Below are 22,247 nucleotides of genomic sequence, written 5' to 3' on the forward strand. Positions count from 1 at the left end.
CCAGCTCCTTATACATGATATACTTTTACTCTTTCGGCGTCAGTTCTTGTCCAGCTTCTCATCCTTGTATTGCTGGCTTAGAACCTTTCTGATAGCGTTGTAGTAATCCAATGTGTCTCGAAATCTATTCTTGACCATTTTACAGAGAGCATTCAGTGTAAGGATCATGCTTTGTAGATTTTCATCAGTACGGACATGTTAGCTGAGTTTTTCACGTTGTATGTGCTCATCATTGAACGTTGTGGGATGCCTAATCGAATCCACTGATGGTCTTTTTCAGCAGCCTTGAACAGCTTGGTGATTTGGTGACAGACAGAACATAGATGCCGTGTCTCGAAAGCAAATGTAATTGTAGACAGTTTGATCAACTCAAATTCGGGGTGAGCTACTTTCTTGATGAAGTGAACGAGGTCGGCGTGTAGTTTCATACTTGCGCAATGGTATATCGGCTCAATGTAGAATATCTCGTTCAGGGACATACTTGGATCATTAGATTTCAGCTTAAAATAATATTCCGTTTAGATGCATCCAGTGCCATATAGCCTCTTATATGATGCATCCAGTGCCATATAGTCTCTTATATCATCGAGTCTTGACAGCTTCGATAGGCATTTCTGCAGTGGATCCCATTCTAGCTCATCTGATGCCAGACGAGACACTTCTCGTTCAAATTCATCTTCCACCAATTAAATCCTTCTGCATCGCTATAGCTTTTGGCATCAATTCAGTGAATAAGCCCAATCATTATAGTCCGTAATTTGAGTGATTAGTTTGCTCTATCAGTAGAAATAGTACTTTAGGAATCGTTTAGATATGTGCCACACTGTATTTAAAAAGAAAACGTTTTTATTGCGTGTATAGCCCTACAATCTCTTAGACTTTTCCGTCCTCGCGCCCACAATAGCCTCATGTGTATATTGCACAATTGCACAATTGCACATTTTTTTACAGTGTACAACACAACAGTACGTTGTTAGATCCACGGCAATATAGCTTTACGGTACCTTATAAGTAGTACATGGTAACAAATGGTACAGTATTCTACATGGTACCTGTCGTGGCCGTTTTCGTGTGCAATTTCGCGCAACGGTAACAGTTCGGAAAATCAGGTTAGAGTAGTTTTTTCTTCTCTCAGAGCAACTTCAACGTGCTCCTTCGCGCAGATAGGTACGAGATAAGTTGCACGTCAATAGAGCGACTTCAACGTGAATCATTGCTATACAGAAACAAACCACGAGCTGACGATGAGCGAAATCGTGGAGCGTTGTGATTTCCTGTGTGAGTGTGCAAACAATTTGTGAGTATTTGTGAGTACAGCAGTTCCCCACTCACAAATTAGCACACCGACAGGCCTTCTAACCAAAAGATTTCATCATATAATTTGTGAGTATGTGAATATTCGAAAGTCAGGGAGGATGTAGTAGTATTTAGTTATCATACAACTTTTCCGTACTCACAAATTTTTCCATATGGACGCACTAAGAGCCATATGGTGTTCCTACATCGCGTTTTGGCCCCCTTGCTCACACATAACGCTTTGAGTACTCACCAGATACCGACCAATCTATATGTGTCAGATGAAACAATAAAAAAAGATTGCAATGCCACACTACCGCTTGTAAAACATGCCGAAAATACTGTGAGGTTCATTAAATCATATCATACCGCAGTTCAAGTTTGGAAAATATGGACATGAGGGAGTTGAGTCAATATAGGTTATGACGATAAATAAATAGTACTTTTAGAATTTGTGAAACAACACGAAGATGAGAATGAAATGTTGCAGCGCATACATCAACGATTTGACGATTTGTACATTATAAAGATACCCGAGCGTCTCTATACCTAGTAGCTTCTATTCTGGACATTAACGAATCTTTAATTATCAGTATATACTCGCGTCTTACTACTCTACAAGTCTTTGGCTGTTATCGGTGTATGCTATGATGACCATTGAATACATAGACGTGCCGAACACCGAATACAATACATAAACGTTCCGAACCATGACCCTCCATGGACCCCTCGCTGAAGCATATAAATATCTGTAAAAACTGTCCGAGGCCAATCTATTTGACTGATCAAAAGTGCCGTTATTTAAGTCATAATTATCGTATTCACTAGAACGGAGAAGATAACAGTGAGCCTACCCATTAGCTTCGAGGAGTTCATGAAGCAGAATAAGAAAGACGAAGAGAGGATAGATAAGCTCCATAGATTCATTCAGCAAGATCTAGAAATTCTAAATAATATAGGGACGATGGAGCAAACCGAGCGACTAATTGCGCAGCTAAAGCGACTGAAACGTCAGCTTTAAGAAAGTCAACGAAAACTGATGGATAATGAGCTTGATCATTTTGATGAGATTAACGCAATAGATCAAGCGATTGACATTATTCATACGATTTTTGCATAGTCGATCAACGATCCACTTGAATTCTTTTTGAACAGCTTGTAGAAGTCATGGCCAAAAAGAGGATTTTGAATGCTTACTTCGTGGTACGAGTAACGTTTTAGGATAACTCGCGGACGAGGTAATCCAAGAGGATGAAAGTAGATCTTGTCCTTGTTCAACACCGCCAGTCAGTGAGTTCTATCAATCATAAGGCTGTCCATATTCAGGATGGCGTAATCCGCTTTCAGAATTATCTATCTGATCTATTTTCACTCCAAGACAAGAACTTGATCATCCGTTGTTCGCGACAGATTAATTATTTTTTGTTCATCACCTTTGAGTAGTATATAGTGACAACTATGTCGACTGTCTCCGATATTTCTGCCTTTGAGCACTCCGAGAAACCAGCACCAGCTGAGACTCTGTTTCGTGATAAGAAATGGACATGTATTCTGGATTTGACATCGAATACGGGCCAATACTCTGGATAGATTCAGTTTAGCTTATGGACGATCTAGAAGAGAGCTAAGACAAACAAGAAAGCGTACCATCAAGACACTGCCTTTTGCTGCGAAATCGCTAACGATGCTCAACAAAGCGAAATTCAATTTGACACCTGAAGAAGTCAATGCTACAGCTGATACGCTCGAACAAATTGTTGCGGCTGCAAATAAGGCAGAGAAGAGGAAACGAGAGGACACATCAGCGGATAAACCCAACACAGACAAACGGGCAGCAAAGAATCGCGATGAAGGAAACTCGGAAGAAAAAAGAAAGATCGGAATGAAGTGCTGAATCGCGAATTCAACATGAGATACGCGCTCAATAGTTAAGCACAATTTAAAAGCGAAGTCCGCAAAAAGTCTATATACTAATATCAGAAAGAGGTTCGGAGTGGAAATAGGAAAATTCATAGCTAAACGAGATGGTTTGCCAGTTCTCGATGGACCAAAGACCAAGTTTAAATTCTTTGATAATCATTTCAAAGAACTTGCGAATCCTTCCGATGACTTAAACATTCAATATAACAAGAACGAACTGAAAGAGCTCTTGGGTGGGTTCTACTTGCATACTTAAATTGCCTGCATTTTAGCCAAGAGCTTCGATTCGATTGAGCAAAATGTTGATCTGCTTATGCAACAAGCAAAATATTTCGAATTGAAACGTTTAGGTGATACCCTTCAAGACCACCATCCGCTTCTACCTTCATCGAGTCGTTCTCAATTAGATTGACAAGAGAAGTGGGGCCCTTTGCGAGTACATTCATGTACCCAAAATTGCTTCGTGTCGCTTACATTCTGGTTCTTGTAGAGATAGGTGCATGGACCTATATCCATAAGCGCTGCAACAAGCTTGGATGTAACTGGTTGGATATTTTTTTTAATCGTTCGTGAAGTAGCTCCCAGAAGTGATCAGCGATGAGGCGCTGAAGCGAGCCGAGATAGGTTGAGAGGATAGAGATCCAATGAAGAATGTTGTCCGTTGTCAAGGCCACCAGAATCAATCGTTGTTGAATCGCTTCCAGATACAGCCAAAATGAAGCCTGGGTTGTTAGTTCCGATGCCTAGTTTCCTCCCGAGATGAGTATCATTTTTTTTTCTAGTTGCGTCACCTGTCATGAACCGCAAATCGTTGCTGGTGAATGTAATGCGTTTGTCGATGTTCCTGCGTCTCCTAAATCGACCTGTACCTCGAATGATACTGAGTTGATGTTCGTGCTTTGCATATTGAGCAACCTCTGATACGAACCATCAGTGTAGATTGTTGATCCGATGCAGTTACTATTGCATTGGTCGATGATGTGTTAATATTGGGTGCTCCTGTACATTTCACTCTCAGCGCTTCTGACGCATTATTAGTTGGATGTTTCGTAGCGAACACTAGATCTCCCGTGTCAGCTGCTATGCGGTTAAAAGCAAGATCCAAGAACACGCTATGCTCGTTGCGTTTAATTATCCATTTGTAATTACCATACCGAGTCTGTTTAGTCGACCGTTTGCTGCTGTTGTAGTTTGCGTTCGGCCAGTTAAGTCCGCGCTTGTCAAATTCACCTTCGCAATCCCAGTGATGCACTTGTTTGAGTCTAACACACTCCTAACACACTCCTTCGAGTACCAATGAAGTAGATCCAACAAATGACAACCCAGATACGCTACGAAAAGCATCACAGGTGAGTGTCTTCAATGATTGCGCAGTGCCTGCCGAGGAAATCCCTCCAATCCATCCCACAGCGGTTGCATTGATCGTATTGCCCACGACAATGATGCTCGTTGTAAATATAGAATTAATCTCACTGTTGTCAGAGCCTTGCTTGCTGAAGCAGGTAGGCGGAATCAGTACCTCCCAACGTGTTGCCTCCGAGTACTAATGATGTGGTTCCAATCAAGTTGAGGCATCAACAACCAGTGTCTGCATTGCAGAGGCCATTCCGGATGTGACGCCAGAAATATTAGTGGTATCAGTTGCTGTCGCCACCGTTTGGTACTTCAACATGTCGACAATAATATAATATACGCATTCATCATAATGAGGAACGTTCACTGCTACATCCTGTAAGTTGCAACTATTTCACGTTTTCTATATCAGGGACTTTCTAAATGCGCATGAACTAATTATTAAGACTGAAGCCTCCACCAACAAAGCGGGTGACTGCAGAAATCGCAAGCTGTCGCTGTTGCTCGGCAGGACTTGCTCGGCCGGCTTTGCTGCTGTGTTTATGTGGAATGTTTGGTAGTTGCATAAGCTGGTGCTGCTGCTGGTTACGAGGAACCAAAATGACAGGCTCTTTATCCTTTATCTTTGTCTCTAGCTTCCTTTTGTAAAACTTGTGTTTAAATTCATGCAACTCGCGTGCCAAACGCTCAATTTCAAACTTGTGTTCGTGTTCCTTGGCTTGAAACATGTTTTGCTCACTCAGCAAACTCTTCAGCTGTTTCTCCTTATCCCGAACGACCTGTTGGTACCAACTTAACTGTTCTGCAACCTCAGGGCCTGGTTGTCTTGCTAGAATTGCTTTCAGCTCTTGGTACAAGTTTTCTTTCTCTTGGTTTACCAGCTCCTTCTCAACAACTTCTTCCGTTTTCTGGATGAGACGTTTTTGTAGCGTCTGAATTTTCTGAAGCAACTCGTATGTGGCAGGGTCACTTCCTTCAAGTTTGCGCCACCGATGCACATTCATAGGGTTTTCAAGCTCTTCCGATAACGCCTTTACCTTTGTCTTTTCCTGAAGTAGCTCACGCTGGAGATGATACACTTCTCGCTTGAGTTCGTCCGACTGCCCCACTTGATGCTTGGCGATATAAAGCTCACGCTTGAGGTCTGTGACCTTCAACTTTAACACGCGAATATCTTGTAAACGCTCCAGGTACTGGGCTTCACCTTTGCTCAAGGTGGATTGTTGTATTTTGAGTTTTTCATACAAAAGCGCGAGTTCGTCATTGCGTCGAATAAGCTGGGTTCCAAGAATGTCACGTTCGTTGATAACTTGATCGTACTCTTTACGCTGTTCTAGCGCTTCATCATCCATTCGCCGAATCAATACACTAAGCTTGCGGACCTCTGAATCCTGATTGCTAATCGTCTCTTCATTTGCAGCATGAAGAGCTCGAAAATGAGCAACCTCGCTCTTGTGCTGATCTTTTTGCTTCTCCACCTTCTGGTAATCGAAGTGCTCCTTTACTAGCGCGACATCTTTCGCAGAAACCTCTTCCTTCAGCTGCTCGATCTGATGAGTCAAAATTTTGAATTTGCGCTTCATCTCGGCTATTTCATCTTGCGACTCGATAAGATTCTTACTGTACAAATTGCGTTCACTGCGGACAGCCTCGTATAGCTGTTGCTGCTGCTTCAGTTTCATCTCACCATCGTTGACCTTCTTTTGCAAGTCGTGGTTTCGCATCTCCTTTAACTTAACTTGTTCTTCAGCGTGAACATACAAATTTCGCAGTTCTGCTGCCTCCATACCAAACTTTTCGCGCTCCTTCTCAAGCTGATAAATCAGTTTGCGCTGCTTAGTTGCTTCCAGTTTAAATCCAGCCAGTTCTTGCTCCAAGTTCTTAGCCACGCGCTCATTAGTCTTGATTTCATCCTGTGCGCGACGAACTTTGCTTTCTGCTTTCACTGTCTGTTTGATTTGCATGCTTTTTTCTCGCTCCAACGCCTCCATTTCTGAACGTGCATGGTCTTCATTAATTCTGTCCTGATCAAGATCTTGTTGCATGCTTTTGATTTGAGATTGCAGCACGGTCTTAGCAGCGTGTTCTCCCTTAAGCTTTTCTTCGATTTGTTGCAATGCTCGTTTTTCTTTGTCCAGCTTGCGCTCCACAGTGCTTTTATCAAGTTTAACTCGATGTATTTCGTCGTATTGGGTCTTAAGTTCAATTTCCAAGTTGCGTCGCTCAACTTCAAGCTGCATTGTCTTGTCACTCTGCTCGTTGAGAAGATCTGTGAGTTTCTGCGTGCGCCCAAATAGTGCTTCATAGTCTCGAATGTACTTGTCCATTGTACTACGAGTCTCAATTAGCTGTTTTTCAAGTGCTCCAGCATGTGTTTGTAAACGTGTAAGCTCTGTCGCACCTTGAGCTTGCTCGAAGGACGATTTCTCCAGTTTACTCTTAACGTCCTTAACCTCTTTATCAAGCCGCTCTTTGCGTCGTACTTCACGATCCTGCTCTGCAGCCTTCATCGCGAGCTGGTCCTTCAAAGCTTGAATATCACTTTTTTGTGTAATTGTTTGAGCTTCCATATCTCTCAAACGACGATGAAGCTCTTGAATTCGTTCATGATCCTTCTGAGCATTGGATTCGTACTCCTCATTTGCGCGCATTAATTCCTCCTTCGCGCGCATATTTTCTTTTAACATACTTTCTTGTCCGGCATTTAGCCCAGTGCCTTGCTCGACAAGGCGACCAAGATTCATAATTTCATCTTTTAGCTGCTGAATCATTTCTTTGGCGCGCAACTCTTTTTCATGGGACGCATCCACCATCTTCCACGCCTTCTCCATTTCCTTCTTCAATGAAATAATGCAAACCTGATCCTCTTGTGAAAGCTTTAGAGCTGTCTGCACCTTGGCTGCATTATTGATGATTTCGGAATTTAATTCACGACATTTTTTAATAAGTTTCTTCTCCTGAACATTCGACTTTTTCAGCGCGCGGTGTAATTTTTCATACTCAAGTCGAAAACGCTCCAGGCTTTTATCGCCTTCCAACTCGGCTAGAACTTCCTCAAAATCGTTTTCAAGAGCCTCCAGTGATGTAGCCATTGAACCAGCATCATCAACTGGCACTTTCCCGTCAGGTGATGATGAAGTTTCACGCCCGCCAATTGCTGGCTCATCTCGATCGCTGCCAACCATTATCCAGATTGCTACTTAATCACTCCATCCCTCGTTAGTGAATCGACTTGTCGTTAGCCCCACAAATAGCTGCTTTAAAAAGACCAGGGGGCTGCCAATTTTAGAGTTTAAATGAAACGTAACATTTTCTTGAATGATAGTTGGAGCTTTGTTCGAGTCGAACAAAGCCAACACATTGATTGCATGACATAACGTAGGAAATGACTTGAAATGCATTTGTAGATTCATCGAGTATTAAGCAGCTAATGTTGCACCTCCCAGATTTCGGCAAAAAGCTCGATGACATCGCCAAGATGCATACGCTGCGGCAGATCAAAAGTCCGGCGCACGGATGATAATCCATCGAACAGCAAATGAGCAGGTACCGGAGGCGGTCGAGGCGGGCTGTGACAAACATGCACTTCAGTGATCGCAGCATCTTCACTGTATGTCAAAATTGTCGTTCTTACCGCGCTTGTGTAGCCAAAAGCCAATTTGCTCGCGATTCCTGCCATGTTCGTAAACCGACGTTAAAAAAAGGTCCATTGCGACCTTGAGGCCACCACGGGTCAGTGTCGCTGGTAGCCGCAGCCACCTGAAAGCGATGCAAGTGCTGCACAAGCCAGTCCAAAATTTCTGCGATTGCCTGCGTCGCCGCGTCTTCATCTGTGATGTTGGAAAACGCGAATCCGCTGTGCTGATTAACAAATGGCGATGTTTTTAGTGCAGGAGATGTCTGGGGTTTGGCAGCGCACAAATTTAGAATTTTTTTGTACTGTAGCGATCACAATCAGTCATGGCAATTTGTTAGCCTCAGTGGAGGTAATTGACAACATATTCAAACCGTACAGCCTCAGATGCAGCGTAAGGCGATTTTTCGCCAAATTGCAGTAGCAATGGAACAGTAGGCGATTTTGATATGTCATCGCTTGATTTTTCACATGCTGTCCAGGACATGATACCTCTTGGACACATGGCGATAACGCAATCCACTGCAGCAGACTGCTCGATAGCCACCTTAATGGCCAAATCAGCGCCCATACCTACTCCGAAAAGCCCTACGCGCTGGATATTGTGCTGCTGCCTGAGATAATTGGCTGCCTGATCGATAATAAATACGTGCTCTTGCATGGCACTGACCATCTTACCCTCCTGAAAAAAGTCTATTACCAGTACCTTGTAACCTTGTTCAGCCAATTTATCAGCAAATGAGATTGCTGTGCGACCGAAACGGTCGGTTGATTCAGTTTGGGCAGCAAATGTGCGGCTCGCACGACTCTGTTCAGCCACGAACACGACACCAGTGACGACGCGGCCGATGTGCGAGGCCGGAGTCACGAAATACGCTTCCACTAGAGCCTTCCCAAGAGATGGCGCATTTTTCAAGCCATGATTGTATGTGGGCGAGTGTTCGACTGGAATCTGCAGCGTATAGCCCGCCCCTGGAAACACGAGGCGCGGACGCACGATTCCGGAGGCGCTCATTTATCTTCAAATTCTTGATCACTGATTGTTATGTAGACACACCATACGACACGTCACTAGTTGCGGATTGAGGGTTTGTCATGACAAGCCTATAGACGGTTGCTATTTCCAGGGAATTTCGAGACACTTCTATTCCATTACCAAACACGACACACGCAGCACAGCATTTTAGGAATGAGAACTGAAGACTCTGCCAAGACGGACGCTGTTTCAACTGTACGCACTTTTGTGTCTATCTGATTTCATTGTACCTCACTTCGTAATTAGCAAACCGATTTAAAAATCTTGCCTGACTTAAGCTAATGCATGTGTCTTGTTCCTTCTTAATGCTACCAGACGATGGACATGCCTTGGGAGACAGAGAAGGGCATTCGAAAAATGGCCGATTTGCTGCGTGGTCGCAAAGGTCTTCCTTCGCGTCACGCTGTGGAGCTTGGCAAACGTGTCGAGTATTTTCGCGGTGACCGATTGGCCACATTTCTGCTCGCCAGTCCCAAGGTCAAAAAGTATTTTCCAGAACTGAAGACAAAAGAGGACGCCTATTCGGTAGGCCGTGAACTCTTGCAAAACAGCTATATTCATCGTTCAGATCGAGATGGTCAAAACAAAAGGATCCTGAAGCCCACACCCAAGCAAGACTTTTCACCTGAGGGGTACTTCACCTGGATGTACGAGGGATCCAAGACTATCCGCAATATTATGACAGCGCTTTTAATTATTGGTTTTTTAATTATCACCTGCTTTCCCATCTGGCCGCAATGGGCCAAGGTTGCGCTCTGGTACATGTCCGTGACCTTTCTTATCTTCGTTGCTATTTTTGTGGTGGTGCGGCTTTTCATTTTCTTTATCCTTTGGATGATTGGTTATGAATACTGGCTGCTGCCCAATATTTTCGATGACAATTTGTCGGTGGCTGACTCGTTCGTTCCATTGTATTCGTTGCGTACCACGGATTCATCAGAACGTATCTATCGTGTTATCGGCGTTGTAGCCTTCGCGTGCTTCTGCGTATGGGTCTGGAACCAGCCTACGGACTTCGACGAGTACATGGAGCTGACCAAACAGTTCACCGATGATATTTATAGCGGTAAACTATTGAGTGACATGTCTCAAAAGGATCAGGACAACATTGACGCCGTGAAGGTTCCTGATCTCCAGGATCTTCTCAAAGAAGAGGACGAAGACGACGACCAGGATAATAAGTTCACCGAAATCATGAATGAGGATGAGGAAGATAGCACAATATTCTCTGAGGCAATGGAAGATGACAAGGATGAAGTAGTCGACCGAGATTTGTAGAAAGCAGACTTCGAGCAGGCAGACACATTGACCGTCGGATAAGTTGGTCTTATTTCCTGCGTAGAACATGACATTAAATGTATTTTGGTCCTGGCGAAAGCACCTAACCATTATTGGTGTCCTTCACACGTTTGAGAAATTGTAGATATGAAGAGTGTAAAGTATTGACTGTATTGTGGGCGATTAAACCAGATGTTGACGCAATAATTATGTGGGGTGAGTTACGTCCACGGAGGCAAGATAACTTGATCGTACACAACACCATTGCGATTCAGAACGAATTGTATAGTCAAAGAGACTTCCGTCGATTCGATACGAAGGTAGCCCCATTCCCTTACGTGGCTTACACTCCATTCGCCAAGTTTGCTTGAAAAATTTTGCACTTCCAAACCGGCGCCAGCAGATCCAATCACTATATGAACGGGTCCCTTGTCATCCTTGGTGCATTTTCCGTTGCGCACAGCACAGCTACGCTCGTATGAGTGCTGATGTCCCACTAACATCAAGTTCACTTTGTAAGTCCAAAGCAAATCTTCCACTTCATCACGAAAGTGCTGAGCCACTTTGTAGTCAGCTTCTTCGCCTAATTGTGTAGTGTACATCATTCGGTGGGACGTGAGAATGACCCACGGAGTCTTCTCCCGATTCACGTACTTCAAATCATCTTCTAACCATACGTATTGCTTTGACCCACGACGCCAATCGTGCTCAGTTGAAATCTGGATAACGTGAATACCACCATAGTCAAAAGAGTACCAATAAATTCCGTTGCCATTAGCGGGAGCATCCCAGCGGTAAAACATCGGTACTGAGCATTCACCAGACGAGTCCTCACCGTAATTTGCCCACTCTGGGTGAAATGCCATTCGGCCATCGTCACCTGTAGCTCCGCTAGGGTCATTTACGCCGCCAGTCACGTAATCATATTCGTGGTTGCCAATGCTAACCATATACGGGACTCTCGTAGCATATGGCTCAATAACATGAAAAAATTCATCCCATATGTGCGCGTGACCACGGGCGTAACTTATGTCGCCAAAGTGCAAAAGGAAGCTATCATAGCCATCCATCACATCCTGAAACGATCTTACAGCAGTGGACGTAGCTGCAGGAGCTGAGTCTACGCCCATGTCAGCGTACGCAATAAATTTGGCACTTTTTACAGCCTCATCCGGGCGGCTCATGAAAGAATAAATCGAGCTCCAGCCGTCCTTGTCACTACCAAACTTATAATAGTATCGCGAGCTCAACTTTAGACCGTTGAGTATGACTGTATGCATATAGCCTGGATCACGAAACCACTGCTGGCAAGTTAGGTTGGCTGGACGGTGGCACAAATGAGCAGCCGTGTATGTCTTCGACGAACCCTCCTCACGCATGTTTAATTGTGCAGGGTCAAATCCGTACTTGACTACAGGCGTCTCTCGGGAGGCCGAGTTAAACATTACAGACATCTCATCAATGTTTTTTGTTAAAGCGATATGTCCATGCTTAGGGGCCGTAAAAGCATCGGTCATCCCAATTTCCAGCCTGGCAAGAGGAACATAGATGTTACCTTTTGGCAAGAAATTAAAATACTCGACTGTATAGTTGCAGCGCATCATAAAAAGCGATGGGAAGCGTATCGATTTAAGTGGTTTCATAGTATCAGCTCCCGGTCCATCAGCTTCCGCGACGCCAATCTCGACCAAAAAGTCCCTATCATGCGCCTTGGGGCCGCAACTAAGACCTACGAAATCTGTCTGATGCGGTCGCTTCACCCCGCTCCAAGAAATAATCAAATCCTCACCATCCCTCAGCAGTGGCGGCGTCGCAGCCAGTGTAATGTTATCTATTTCCTTTATCATATCATCATTTTCTATCCTAGACAAAAAAACATATTTGTTGTCGCGCTTGATGTCCCAAGGACTGTTTTCGCTTTGGATAATGGGACGCGGCTTTTCGTCAGATACATCTCTTAAAGCCTTTGAAAACTTGTAGCTTGAGTCAGGCTTCTCTGTTAGTACACACGAAGGCAGGTGGATCAGGAAAATGAGTAGCGAAAGCAGGGTAGCGATCATTGCTCGCAAAAGTTTCTTCTAAAAGAAAGAGAGCATTTATTATTTATAAACCATTCCGCGTTGCGTGGAGCACATAAAATCCATGGTGTGCTAACATCATTCTTTTAAAAAGTACATCAATACACAATCTGACCGCGCGGAGATCGATAGGCTTGGAAATTCATGTGCATGCAGATAGAAACTATGTCGACATTGATCATGTATCCCACGTATATATCTCACCTTGATGTCTTCCTGGCTGATTACAATCGTCGAGTGAAGTCGAGCGAAGTCGAGAAAAAACGATAAGTCTAGTCCAAGAAATCCTGTGCGTTTATCTAAGTCGCACCCTTTCTCGTTAGACGGCGAAGGTTTGTTATGAAGGCCAAAAATTTCGAAACCTACTAGTCTCATTTGAGATTCTTCGCCTGAGAAGACAGACTCTCAGCAATAATGGAACTCGTAGAAAAGACGACAACGCTGTCATCGCCTTTGATTAAGCGTGAAATCTCGCCCGATGTCGTTGATCTTCAGTCACACACTAATACCTCTCCAAGCAGAACTGGAATGACTCCAAGCTGTCTCAAGAGTTATCTCACGTGGGTTCCATTCCCGTTGATTCCGTCTGTTGTGCCAGAAAATAAAGTCTCGCTTTTCAACGATCGCCAGTATAGATTTTTTTTAGTGCCATCAAGCTGGTGTGAAATGTTCAGCTTATTTTGGCTGTATGATTTCGTTACAGACTCGATCCTCTTGAATGGGTTGACCTGTTAGAGCAGACTGAGTGCTTGGACTATATCAGCCCTGATATCGATAAATGCATCGAGCGACAATCTCGCATGGAGGGCAACCAAGAACTTGAGCTGACAGGTCGTGAATTTGTTGACAGTCCCGTGATACCTAGGCTACCATATTTGAGCGGCCTATCTTCGGCTGAGCAACCGACATTGCTGATGCCGAGAACGCGGCTCCAGGGTGGTAAGCTTCTAAATCATGAATTTTATTGGTGATACTTGAGCTCCAATTGTTTTATATTTGTACTCTATGCAGGCCACGCGTCGCGATGTTCAAGTTTACGAGAGCTTCCATCGTGCAGGAAGACACTGACAGAAAACAACGACGCCAACTTAAAGAATACTTATCCTGTCATTGCCGAGCAGCTTATTCAGATGAAGAGACCTTCAAGAGGGGCAAAGCGAAGTACTGCTCATTCGTCGTTACGATCGGCCAACAGGTTGCTCGACTTTGAGACTTCTCAACATTCTAATAGTCGACACAAGCGGGCATCATGGGGTGGGCGCCCAGCGCGTGTAGCAAATGCACGAGCTGCATCACGTCGAGAATGCAAATCTGCGAGGAAGTCAAAGGACTGTATGATCCCTGGATGTACGAAAGGTGCTCGGTCGCGAGGATTGTGCAAGCGACATGGCGGTGGGAAGCGATGCACTTATTCAGAATGTTCTCGCAGCGACCAAGGAGGTGGCTTCTGCATCGCGCATGGCGGAGGTATATCAATGCTACGGTTAAAAAAATACCCAGCTCGTTTAACGCTGGTGCTTTTGATGGCAACAAGGAAAACGGTGCGCCGCTGGAGGATGCAAGAACTCAGCTCAATCTCGCGGACTGTGCAAAAGCCATGGAGGTATGTCCATTCGATTACATTGTTCCGCTGTGATTCTGACTGTAATTAATTGCGTATCAGGTGGAAAGAGATGTCGGGCTAAAGGATGTACTAAAAGCAGTCAAGCAGGAGGATTTTGTCGTGGTCATAAACCTAAGATTACTTTTCTGTGATCGCCACTTTCATCAAAGATTGGCAAAGCACTAATGGATTATCATACACTAATTCAATTCGTCTTATGCAAAACACAAAAAGTTCCATAGACACTACTTCATTTATATCATATATACACTCTGACTCAAAGTTGTGAGGCATGTTACGACGTCAGCTTATGTTCGGCACGTATGCAAGTGTAACATGTTTGCAGAAAGCATTCCGTAGGTTGAAAGTGGTGTTAGAGCTTGGAAGAGCTGCATTTGTAGAAAAAAATCAACAGGAGTTGATGGCAAAATTTGTATTTGTTACTACTACTACATGGTCAAAAGTAGTAACAAATACAAATTTTGTTAACGTTTGTCCTCGCCCTCGCTTGCAGCATGGATTTCTTGACGTCCACTCGTGCTTGTACAAGACTTGTCAGTCCGTACCAATGAACTCGCTGCACTCCACCTTCATGTGTAACTGCTGTTGCGATCGTAGTGTACTTAACCCTTTTCCCTTTTATGCATCGCCCTGATCATACTCGAATGCCTACTAGCACAGCAACCGGCCGAGTCCTGAACTTGACAGTTCGCGAAAAAAGCGTTGCAATAAACGAAGCGGGGATAGACGGGGTGCAAAATCATAGTCGTCAGCGACGCCATGAACTCTTTCTAGAGTAAAACTTCTGCGATGAAGAAGAGGCCCGTCCACATGACCAGATACTGGATTCACTCGCTCACTCATAAGCTGTTCCAGTCCCGCATTGCTCATTGACCAGTTCGATGCCTCGCGGGACTAGTTCCAATGAGTTATCGAAAATGACAAGGCATCCAAAAGTAAACGCGCTTCCGTTGTGGACGTCGGTTTTCTTCGTACGAGCCTTCGGGAGACGATTTCAGATCAAATCCGGATCTCTCCTTTAGAGCTCAGCTATAAACGTCTGTCAAGACGTTTCTTCGTTTGGTAAAGTATGCCTTGCGTCTGGGTCGTGCATAAGAATGGAATTGTGATTTTGCGTGAGTAATCTCACATAAAGCACAACATGTGTTTGACCCCCTTGCGGAGATATAGAGCGTATAATTCCACTCTAAGTACAAGCTACTACAGCGAAGGACTGACTTGTTGTTATCATTATGTGTTGAATCCACACGTTGTACGTCAAGAAGATCCATGTTGTAATACATGACGCAGTAATATAAGGAGTAGCACTTGGGAACGCCCGAAACACACAGTATCTTAGCTGGGAAAATCATTGCTTTCCAGTAGCGCCACATAAATTGCATCTGACTACACGAACAGCCTCATCGATGCGTAAACTCACCATTGTGTCTAAAATCGTCCTATGCAAAACACGTTCTTCTCCACGTTAAGACGACTACTTTTAATTTACCTCATAGGTATACTCGACAGCGAACTAATCGTCTTGCAGCTCTCTGCGAGCTGCGGAATGGCTTACAAGCCGTAGTCATAACCATTAGCTTCAATCAGGGTGCTGAATTAACAAGTGCAAAACCAACCAAGACTCGATCATTGTCGTGATATGCGTAGCTTTCCGCAGGCAAAATTTCAAAAAAAGCGCATTTTTCACATTTCAACGAAGAACATAGTCTGTGGCACGGGCTGAGCGTATCGTACAAAGTTATATGGACGTATCGGACCTATTACATCCGAGAGTTGGGCGCACAAATTCTTGTCTTTCTCTTGACAATTCGAAATACCAACGCCTTTTGAAAAGGATATTTTTAATATCCTTTTCAAGAATTCTGGTAAATGCTATTTCTTCACTATACTTATGCCAGAATTGTGACCAAGCCACCCAAATCAATACGCAAGAAATGGTGAATCGGGCATTCAATCATGATTTAACTTTTATGGAATCTTCTGGAGACCATGCTTCTTACTGAGGCCTTAATATTGGGATTCCGTCAGCTTCAAAGACACATTGGTCGACAAAAGGAGCAGCTGATCGAAGCACGAACTCTAAAGTACAGCTTCAGTATAACATATAATCATACCTCTTAAGTTTTGCACTGTACCGAACTAACAAAGAGTCACAATCAGTTTTCACGGATGTAAGATGCGGCCAATCAGCTAATTCATTAAAAGGTCGAACTTTGCTTGTGCGTTACACAATCCTTGGACTTTGCCAGAGCATCCCGCAGGAGGCACTCACTGCAGCGGGGTGGAATGTCATTTACTCACATAATTAGCTGCCCATAGACTTGGTAAATAAATTATAACTCTGCCATATTGTTCTGCAGCACATCCCTTTCTAGGATATGGTGTAAACACCGTAGACTAGTTCTACTTTTGAATTGCAAGCGAGACTCGTCCCTTGCTGTTTGTCCGAAAGTCGGCTTCGGGTAAAAAGATTTAATCTTACTATCCCTACCTCGGGCTCCGGATATAATGACGAACTTTGGCATCGATCCATTTCGTGATATGAGAAGTAGCGTGTTACGCAGTTCCATCACAAATTATTTTCAAGAACAGCACCAATGGCTTATTTTTTCAATCTTGTCGTGATAGTTTTTCAATTAAAAATAATAAATCCGTAGGACCCTTACGAATGCTGACCCGCTCTTCGCACTCAGTACTGTTTGGGTCACCTTAATTCATGACGATAAGTTCAGCTCATATCGTATATTGTTAGTACCACTTCATCATTCCCTCGTGGCAATAACTCAAGTTCAACAGGCGTTTCTACTAGAAATACTTACATTCTTCTGTATTTAACTCAGTTACTCCATCCACGATTTTATATTATTGCTGGTACAAATACGTGAAGATCACGCTTTACACAGTGAGCACGTTCCTGTCGCAGCCAAACCGTCACATTTGCGACTCACATTCGCGTGTCTGCGTAGAGTTTGTCGCGGAATTCGTTGCCTTCAGTGTGTTTCTTCCGTCTCATCAAAAGTGACTTCAGGAGAGATCACGGCTGTCTATTCTTACTAAACAGAATGTATCCGAATAAGCGTACGGACAGTAACCTTTGCCTTCATACGTCAAACTGCAGCATGCGCCCGATCTTACCTTTCATGCATTTCTTAAGGATCCCAGCAACATCCCTGCATTTTTTTATGTATAACCCATGCCCTGCACCAAAGCTGTCGTACCTTCGTTCAGATGTAGACTTTTTGTTTTAGCAGAGATGGGTTTATGGCTCACGAAAACTACAAAGGCAAGAGTGCGCCACACCTAACGTCTTCGTTTTCGCGTCAATTTATGGCTCATGGCGTTCTAGCAAATTCATTCTTCGGATAAGTTTATTTCTGGGCCCCGAGATTTGGACAATAGCGCTCAAGGCTATCCTAGTTTTAAAGCTATATCTTGAGGCTTTGAGTAACCTTCGACATCTGAAAGAGCATATCTGGCGCGAGACGCTGGGACATCATACTCAAGCTCAAGACCTTTTCATATATTGTTCTGCTTTATCAATCGAGTGTCACACAAAGCTATACGACGCCAATGAATGTATCCAATAACCAATACGTTAAATTGTATATTAGAGTTGATACTGTATGGCGTATTTTGATAGCTAGGGACAATTGAGAAGTCATAACGTCTATAATCTATATTATAAAAATTCTTTACCGAGCCAAAAGAGCGTCAGAGACATGTATAACAGAAATTTTATGATAAAATATTAACATATGCGAGCTTCAAACAACTTGTTAAAAAGCATAAATCTTGCTTCATTGCGAAAAACTTACACTAAATATTAATTTCACGAAAAAAACTGCTCTCGGCGCTAGAACGTTTTTCATGATAAAGATTATTCATGTAGAGGTATAAAAGGTCATTTTTCGTTTTTAAATCAGCATCGCTCAACTTATGCTGGATGGTGCCTTTTATTGTCAGACGTAATTCGCCTTAATTGGGACCAGACCCTTGAAGTCAGCTGGTGAGCCTTGGGTGGATATCAGCATTTTCTCGATGTGTGCCTCAGTGAACGCTTGTGTAATATTAGCTTTTCAAGTGTAAGACCAGTCTATTGATACGCTTGCATTATAAATGTTAAATTTATAGGACCAACGAGGCATACAAGTGTGCTTTTTGCCCGACCCCACGGGTCCCGCTGCCTCGACGCAATGGCCTGTTGAAGTAAGTGAAGTTCAACAGGGCCAGAATCAGTATCAGGTTGATGTTGAAGTAAGTGAAGTTCAACTGCAACAGTAGGCTAGGAACCATTAGTTTAGACTGCATATGAGGAATGCACTTTAATCAATCACTTCTCACTCAACCAACAATCTCCTCAACACTATATCAAGATGACCCGCGAAATCCCGAAGCGGACATAGAACGTTTATACCGCTCAAAACGACATTCACCCGTCATAATGGATATATAGCTTTGGCCAATAACGCTCCATATGGTCGTAAATATGAAAATGAGAGACAATAGAAATCCCCTGACAAAACAAGCTGCCTAGAAGGATTTGTGACACGCCAGCCTGATTGAGCTTCGATGCGATCTTTGGGGCGTACGTTCAATTTTTTTTCGCGCTAGAGACTAAAATAATGAACGGGCCTGTAAGACAGAACTTATCCTTGCGTTCTCAGTAGCGGCGAATTCAAAAATTCTGCGATGGAAAGATTTTCTGCTACTTGAACGGTTACTGGTAGTCTTCATGACAAATATCGCTGCTCTTAAGTTCGTACGATAGGATCGTTCCTTAAAGCAACATTTACTTCAATTTGCCAGCCACTTGGTTAGATAAACTCAAGCCAAGACGTAGTTAATGTAAAGCGTGTGTACGGACAAAGAAAGATACCCATTTTTCGGTTGTGGCATTCACTAAAAATTGTTAGAAGCTGCTGCGTCTTAACTTCTTATTTTAGGCGTGAAAGCAGGGAAAATACGCAATATACTTGGAAGATCGCGAATATACACTTTACAAGCTGGCTGCAGATTGATGGGACCAAAAAACATGTACCAATATATGCCAGCTAACTTATTGCTTGTTGAGTACGCCATTTTTGAGAGCTCTCATACAACCGATTTCCTTAGTTGACGACACCCTAAGCGTGCGGAAGGTTTGCGAAAATGTTGTCGACATGCTAACATCGTGCGATTATTGTTTGGTCTTCATCTCTCGCCAAAGCTAAAAATATGGAGTGAAAGTCCTGACACCGGAGTATCACGGTGTTTTATAACGGCGCTCTTCACTAGGCAACGTTGTAGGGAGCCCAGATTGCGCTGTCGTGTGTCGTATTTGTCTAGATAAGCAATAAGCATTTTTATATATCAACTTGAGTTTTGATTATCTGTCTGACCTACGGGGATGAATATATATGCTTGATTCTATTTTTTTGTAACTGATATCGTCGATCTTCATTTACTTTGTCCATCGCTTTGAGGCGCCTGTTATGACTGGCTGGTGCACTATCAATATTTTCATTTTGTAGTTTGTTTAAACTCATTTGCAAGGTATGTAGCTCATATTGAGCATGACGAGTTTCAAGCTTGATGATCTGGCCCACTACTATATCTGATTATTCAAGAAACCGTCGCGGCCTTGCCGACCATATATAAAAAACTCTTGTTTGTAATATTCCAGTAGTTTTGTGCAAATTTACGCGATTTGTGTCAGAGTCATCCGCTTTTAACTAGATATTCTTCTTGAAGTTCAACTAATGTATAATACACACTTATAACTCAAAGAAACTTGTTATATTAAAAGGACCAAGATGAATGCGTTCTCGTTCCGTATTAAGTAACGTAGCAAGTAGATTAAGTCGTCTTTCCGGGTTCATACTAAAGCTAGTCCAAACTCGTTTTAGCTTATCCCAATCGATCATGAGGGGGTCGCTGATTCAAATCAGCTGTACGCGTGAACCATTTTTGCAACGGAATTGCCGTGCACTTTGTACATAGGAAACTTTGACTCTCAGATTTTGCTTTAGCGATCATACTTAGTGCGCTCCAACTTGGAGACTCTTCGATCACAAACGCATTAAGCTCGCTGTGCTTTATCAAGAGTACGTATATATAATAACCATTATAAAAATACGCTTATTTTCTCTCATCACCGAAATGTCTTCGTGGCTAGCATACCATGGACCCTCTTTTTATTTCCATCATCTATATATACCGATATTTCCGCACTTGAGAATATGCAGAATCACACTGAGTGTAATTGCGTACAATTGCACCGTATTGTATAAAAATACACTTCCACCAACTGTGTGTGCACAAGATTAAGGTACTTTTCCCGTCATTAATCCTTTCCCGTTATTAGCCTCAACGTTACCTAGAGTAACATCTTAAACTGCGAAAAAAATCTATGGTAAGTTGCAGCAGTTTTGGTAGCACTTATGTACTTTTATATATAGGAAATTAAAGAGCTATGTCACCACATTTTGCTTTCTGTAGCTTCCAACAATGCGCCGCTCATAATGCAGAATGATAAGCAAATCGTGACGTGCCTCGTAGGAGAGCTAGCCGGACAATTATAGGATTCGTAACGCTCTTCCGAGGCTTTCGTAACGGCACGGCTCACAGTGCCTTGCAAGAATACTAAATGACGACCTTGTGGGGTGCAAATTTTTTAAATGACGCGCTCATGTTAATTTAAGTGCCTTCTCACAGGCTGAGCGCGGATATTCATCGAAAGTGGTGGATAAACCGAGTCGCGCAGAGTCCTGAATACCGCCCGCCCGCTATGGCTGTAACGACCGCTCCATCCACTAGAGTGTGGACTATGATCTGTTAGCAAAAGGAGCAACACTTGTTCTAGAGAAGGTACTTACATAAGTGAGTATACTAAATTGATCATGATCACTTTATAAAAATACAGGTGATGACAAATACCGCCTTAGACCTGGTCGAGTCTATTTCACGGGGTCTGGTTTTGGTGGTTGCGCCATATCTATCAGAATTACCTCAAACACGTCGCTTACGACGTATATTGGATTTGAATAAGTGACATTACACCGGAATAGCTTGACTAAGGACTTTGACGGATTTGCCGATTAAGTCTTGCACTGCATATCTCAATATATACGATATGAATAATATTTTAGGAACCATTTGCATGAAGTATCAGATGCTATCTCGCGAAAGATAGAGCCGATATTTGATAACAAAGAACAGAACTGTTCTAATGATTAAACACGGTTGTCCGGAGAGATGCAGTTCATATACCCGATAATTTATACTTGCCGCATTAGCCTTGAATTTTTACGGTCTAATTGCACATTCTTGTGGACAAGAGCAGAATACTAAAATATCTTAGCTGCAAAGGGCCGAACAAATGTTGCACTACACGATTTAATGGCGTATTTTTGAATCACAACGACTCAATTTAGCGGTATAGAAAGTGCGACACTGTCTAGATCAAATGTCCCCTCAAGATAACAAATTGAGTTCCTTGCTCGTGTAGACTTGGCCAATAATCTCACGTCAGACGTATTGTGCTATCAGGTTGTGAATTTCTACTCCGTTGAATGACGAATTTGAAATTGTATGTTCAATTTAAAGAAAAGCTACACGCGCATCGAACGTGTATAGAGCAAAATTGGTCGAGACGCTATTTACGATTTGTAGATGTACGGCATTGGGCATTTAAATCTTGTTCTTGGTGTCCTAAAGCAACATTAAATTGGTTTACAGACGGGTCTTTTCGATACGAGTAGTCCAATGACCTCATCGTGTAGTAGAAGAAAAGGTTTTGATAAACGTTGTCAGCCAGCCCGCATCATGATGCTTCTGTTGCCTTTATGACTGAGATGCGACCACGCCACCTCAAATCTTGGCGCTAAGCAAAAAGGGATCGAATTATACGTTTAGATTGAATAACACATCTCTCAATCGATCGTGTAAATTCGCAGGCTATGAGCGTCTGTGGCAGTTCTCCTTTCGATTGGACTCTTTTCTATTACCAAGCATCGGCAAGTCCTCTGAAATTGGCTACCATCATCGCTA

The 22,247-nt window shown here is 43.2% G+C and overlaps 10 protein-coding genes across 10 annotated transcripts; 2 read left to right on the forward strand and 8 right to left on the reverse strand.

Annotated features, from left to right (window-relative positions):
* Nucleotides 1-39: 39 nt before the first annotated feature.
* On the reverse strand, nt 40-428 carry PHALS_09598 (uncharacterized protein; the record flags this gene model as incomplete). Its single annotated transcript, XM_024724880.1, has 2 exons — nt 40-124; nt 196-428. The coding sequence occupies 2 exons, from the start codon at nt 426-428 to the stop codon at nt 40-42; spliced, it is 318 nt and encodes a 105-aa protein (XP_024575713.1).
* Nucleotides 429-2,091: 1,663 nt separating this feature from the next.
* PHALS_15381 (uncharacterized protein) lies at nt 2,092-5,005 on the reverse strand. The gene has a single exon (XM_036407401.1). It carries the CDS (start codon nt 4,012-4,014, stop codon nt 3,808-3,810), a length of 207 nt encoding a protein of 68 aa, XP_036263109.1. The 5' UTR covers nt 4,015-5,005; the 3' UTR covers nt 2,092-3,807.
* On the reverse strand, nt 5,004-7,754 carry PHALS_09599 (uncharacterized protein; the record flags this gene model as incomplete). Its single annotated transcript, XM_024724883.1, has 1 exon — nt 5,004-7,754. One exon carries the CDS (start codon nt 7,752-7,754, stop codon nt 5,004-5,006), a length of 2,751 nt encoding a protein of 916 aa, XP_024575715.1.
* A 4-nt stretch (nt 7,755-7,758) lies between these two features.
* PHALS_15379 (uncharacterized protein) lies at nt 7,759-7,998 on the reverse strand. Its single transcript, XM_024724884.2, has one exon. It carries the CDS (start codon nt 7,980-7,982, stop codon nt 7,770-7,772), a length of 213 nt encoding a protein of 70 aa, XP_024575716.1. The 5' UTR covers nt 7,983-7,998; the 3' UTR covers nt 7,759-7,769.
* Nucleotides 7,997-9,218, reverse strand: PHALS_09600 (hypothetical protein L914_06348; the record flags this gene model as incomplete). Its single annotated transcript, XM_024724885.1, has 3 exons — nt 7,997-8,138; nt 8,204-8,508; nt 8,583-9,218. 3 exons carry the CDS (start codon nt 9,216-9,218, stop codon nt 7,997-7,999), a joined length of 1,083 nt encoding a protein of 360 aa, XP_024575717.1.
* Nucleotides 9,219-9,392: 174 nt separating this feature from the next.
* PHALS_09601 (non-selective cation channel-2 family) lies at nt 9,393-10,517 on the forward strand (the record flags this gene model as incomplete). The annotated part of the gene is made up of 2 exons (XM_024724886.1): nt 9,393-9,434; nt 9,555-10,517. The coding sequence occupies 2 exons, from the start codon at nt 9,393-9,395 to the stop codon at nt 10,515-10,517; spliced, it is 1,005 nt and encodes a 334-aa protein (XP_024575718.1).
* A 221-nt stretch (nt 10,518-10,738) lies between these two features.
* Nucleotides 10,739-12,970, reverse strand: PHALS_09602 (calcineurinlike phosphoesterase; the record flags this gene model as incomplete). Its single annotated transcript, XM_024724887.1, has 2 exons — nt 10,739-12,595; nt 12,800-12,970. 2 exons carry the CDS (start codon nt 12,968-12,970, stop codon nt 10,739-10,741), a joined length of 2,028 nt encoding a protein of 675 aa, XP_024575719.1.
* A 39-nt stretch (nt 12,971-13,009) lies between these two features.
* Nucleotides 13,010-14,384, forward strand: PHALS_09603 (uncharacterized protein; the record flags this gene model as incomplete). The annotated part of the gene is made up of 6 exons (XM_024724888.1): nt 13,010-13,224; nt 13,299-13,534; nt 13,607-13,951; nt 14,025-14,062; nt 14,130-14,198; nt 14,259-14,384. The coding sequence occupies 6 exons, from the start codon at nt 13,010-13,012 to the stop codon at nt 14,382-14,384; spliced, it is 1,029 nt and encodes a 342-aa protein (XP_024575720.1).
* A 449-nt stretch (nt 14,385-14,833) lies between these two features.
* PHALS_15380 (uncharacterized protein) lies at nt 14,834-16,033 on the reverse strand. Its single transcript, XM_036407402.1, has one exon. It carries the CDS (start codon nt 15,087-15,089, stop codon nt 14,871-14,873), a length of 219 nt encoding a protein of 72 aa, XP_036263110.1. The 5' UTR covers nt 15,090-16,033; the 3' UTR covers nt 14,834-14,870.
* Nucleotides 16,034-19,916: 3,883 nt separating this feature from the next.
* On the reverse strand, nt 19,917-20,122 carry PHALS_09604 (uncharacterized protein; the record flags this gene model as incomplete). Its single annotated transcript, XM_024724890.1, has 2 exons — nt 19,917-19,954; nt 20,008-20,122. The coding sequence occupies 2 exons, from the start codon at nt 20,120-20,122 to the stop codon at nt 19,917-19,919; spliced, it is 153 nt and encodes a 50-aa protein (XP_024575722.1).
* Between the last annotated feature and the right edge of the window lie 2,125 nt (nt 20,123-22,247).

Source organism: Plasmopara halstedii (assembly GCF_900000015.1).
Source record: "Plasmopara halstedii genome assembly, contig: Scaffold_430, whole genome shotgun sequence".
NCBI lineage: Eukaryota > Oomycota > Peronosporomycetes > Peronosporales > Peronosporaceae > Plasmopara > Plasmopara halstedii.

Excerpts from the sequence above, each read along its gene's own strand:
- PHALS_15381 (XM_036407401.1), bottom strand. The coding sequence starts at position 4,014 with ATGACAGGTGACGCAACTAGAAAAAAAAATGATACTCATCTCGGGAGG.
- PHALS_15379 (XM_024724884.2), bottom strand. The coding sequence starts at position 7,982 with ATGAATCTACAAATGCATTTCAAGTCATTTCCTACGTTATGTCATGCA.
- PHALS_15380 (XM_036407402.1), bottom strand. The coding sequence starts at position 15,089 with ATGAGCAATGCGGGACTGGAACAGCTTATGAGTGAGCGAGTGAATCCA.